Source organism: Centruroides sculpturatus, unplaced genomic scaffold (genome assembly GCF_000671375.1).
Source record: "Centruroides sculpturatus isolate CEXI.00-Female unplaced genomic scaffold, Cexi_2.0 scaffold1129, whole genome shotgun sequence".
Taxonomy (NCBI): domain Eukaryota; kingdom Metazoa; phylum Arthropoda; class Arachnida; order Scorpiones; family Buthidae; genus Centruroides; species Centruroides sculpturatus.
In genome coordinates, this window is record NW_019385449.1 from 18,388 (window position 1) to 20,160 (window position 1,773).

Genomic DNA, 1,773 nt, shown 5'->3' on the forward strand with positions numbered 1-1,773 from the left:
TAATAATATTTTAATTATTTTATTAAGCATAATTAATTAATATATTAATGCCTATTAGTTAGGTTGTTACACAAATTATAAAAAAGAAAAAAAATACATAAAATAATAAAGTAGAATTTTGGAAATATTAGAGGAAACAATTAACTGATTACTTTTGCAAAGCAAAGTATTCAGAAAGATTTAATTTGTTTTCCCATTTTCCATGTTAAACAATCCAATTATAACGGTAGATAAGGCAACACCCAATGGCACAGAATTCAATATATAGACAAACCACCTCCTTTCTCATTATAAAATTCATCGAATTTGCAGCAACGTTGTTTCCTATCTGATTAGGAAACTAACGACTACCAAATCATTCTCTTTTCCACTTTATCTCGCTTTGTTATGAAGATAGGAAAAAAAAAATTATTAGAAAATAAAATACAACTTAAATATAATTAGCTTGTTATAAAATCCAATCTCTGCTTAGATTCAAAATAACTTTACATTGAAAAAGGAAAAAAAAAAAAGAGATTAACCATAACGAAAATGTGAAATTAGTTTATATAAATTTGAAAACGTGTATTACACTTGATATAATTTTGTTTGCAGATGACCGTTGAGACCTTAGTAGCGACATATTGAATTTTTCTATCACAACAGAAACAATCGATGTAGAAAAACCAAGAGAAAGAATAGCAGATAGCACATATCGTCTATTTTGCCATATCTGTCCAACAAATGTAGCGAATGGACGGTCCGATTGTCGGTCCAGTAGTCTCGAATGTCGCAATCATCTTTTCTGTCACAGGCTTTTGAATGACAGGAACTAGAAAAAGAAAAAAAAGGAAATCGTGTTGTTTCACAAAAGCATCAAAGTATATACTTTGTTTTATAGGATTCCGACAAAAAATACTACCGACAACATAAAATTTTTATGACATTTAAAAAAGGCCAAAAAAAAAGCCACAAAAGTGATAATAGTGGAGAAAAATTAAATATTTATTATTACAGCTATTAACGTCTATTATGCTATTACAACGTCACGAAATAGCGCGACATAAATATCGATAGATTTATCATCCAGAGCAAAAACTATACCCAACGTTTCCAAGAAAAAAGCCTATCACGTGACTAGTAACACAAAGTTTCAATATTTGTACATCCATAAAATAAATACCAATTTTATTACTGTCACAATTAATGTTTATATGTCTACATATCCAGGAGGGGGGAAAAAAGAAGAAGAAATTCTTGTAACGTGTCAAATTTTTATCTACAGCTGCAACGATAAAAATTAAAAAAAAAACACTCATCATTCTAAAAATAATATTTCGTTAATAACGATTTAATATTCATTAAAAGTAATGCTAATCTTTTAATATGTTACTTAAATTAATGGATATCGATTAAATCAAAGTATACAGAAAATAATAAAGAGAAGAGAGAGAGAGAGAGAAAAAAAGAGAAAATTAATTTGTTGTGGTAGGTAATTTCTCGTTTTTGAAACTAATCCATTCAGATAATTTACATTATAATTATATGTAACTGATATTAATTACAGCAGAAATGTTAAATAGAAAAATAAATATCCTAAAAATCTCATTACATAAATATTCTGATTTGAAGATAAATTATTAAAAAATAAATAAAAATTCAAAATATTAATTCCTTTCTTTGTTACATGCAAATGTAAAGTGAATATACAGTATAATATTTGTATTAAAAAAAAAAATATATATATATATTTATTTATTTATTAAAAAGAACATGACATCAGTCTACAGTTCA

At 26.1% G+C, this 1,773-nt stretch overlaps 1 protein-coding gene across 3 annotated transcripts in view; it reads right to left on the bottom strand.

Annotated features, from left to right (window-relative positions):
• Window positions 1-559: 559 nt before the first annotated feature.
• The window catches only part of LOC111639114 (protein FAM219A-like), a 62,288-nt gene continuing 61,074 nt past the window's right edge, over window positions 560-1,773 (bottom strand). The window contains exon 6 of one of the 3 annotated variants that reach the window (XM_023384892.1): window positions 560-811. In XM_023384892.1, the coding sequence (XP_023240660.1) occupies window positions 699-811 (113 nt within the window). In that variant the 3' untranslated portion in view covers window positions 560-698. The remainder of the gene's footprint in view (window positions 812-1,773) is intronic. The other 2 variants (XM_023384893.1, XR_002759017.1) reach the window with 2 other exon arrangements.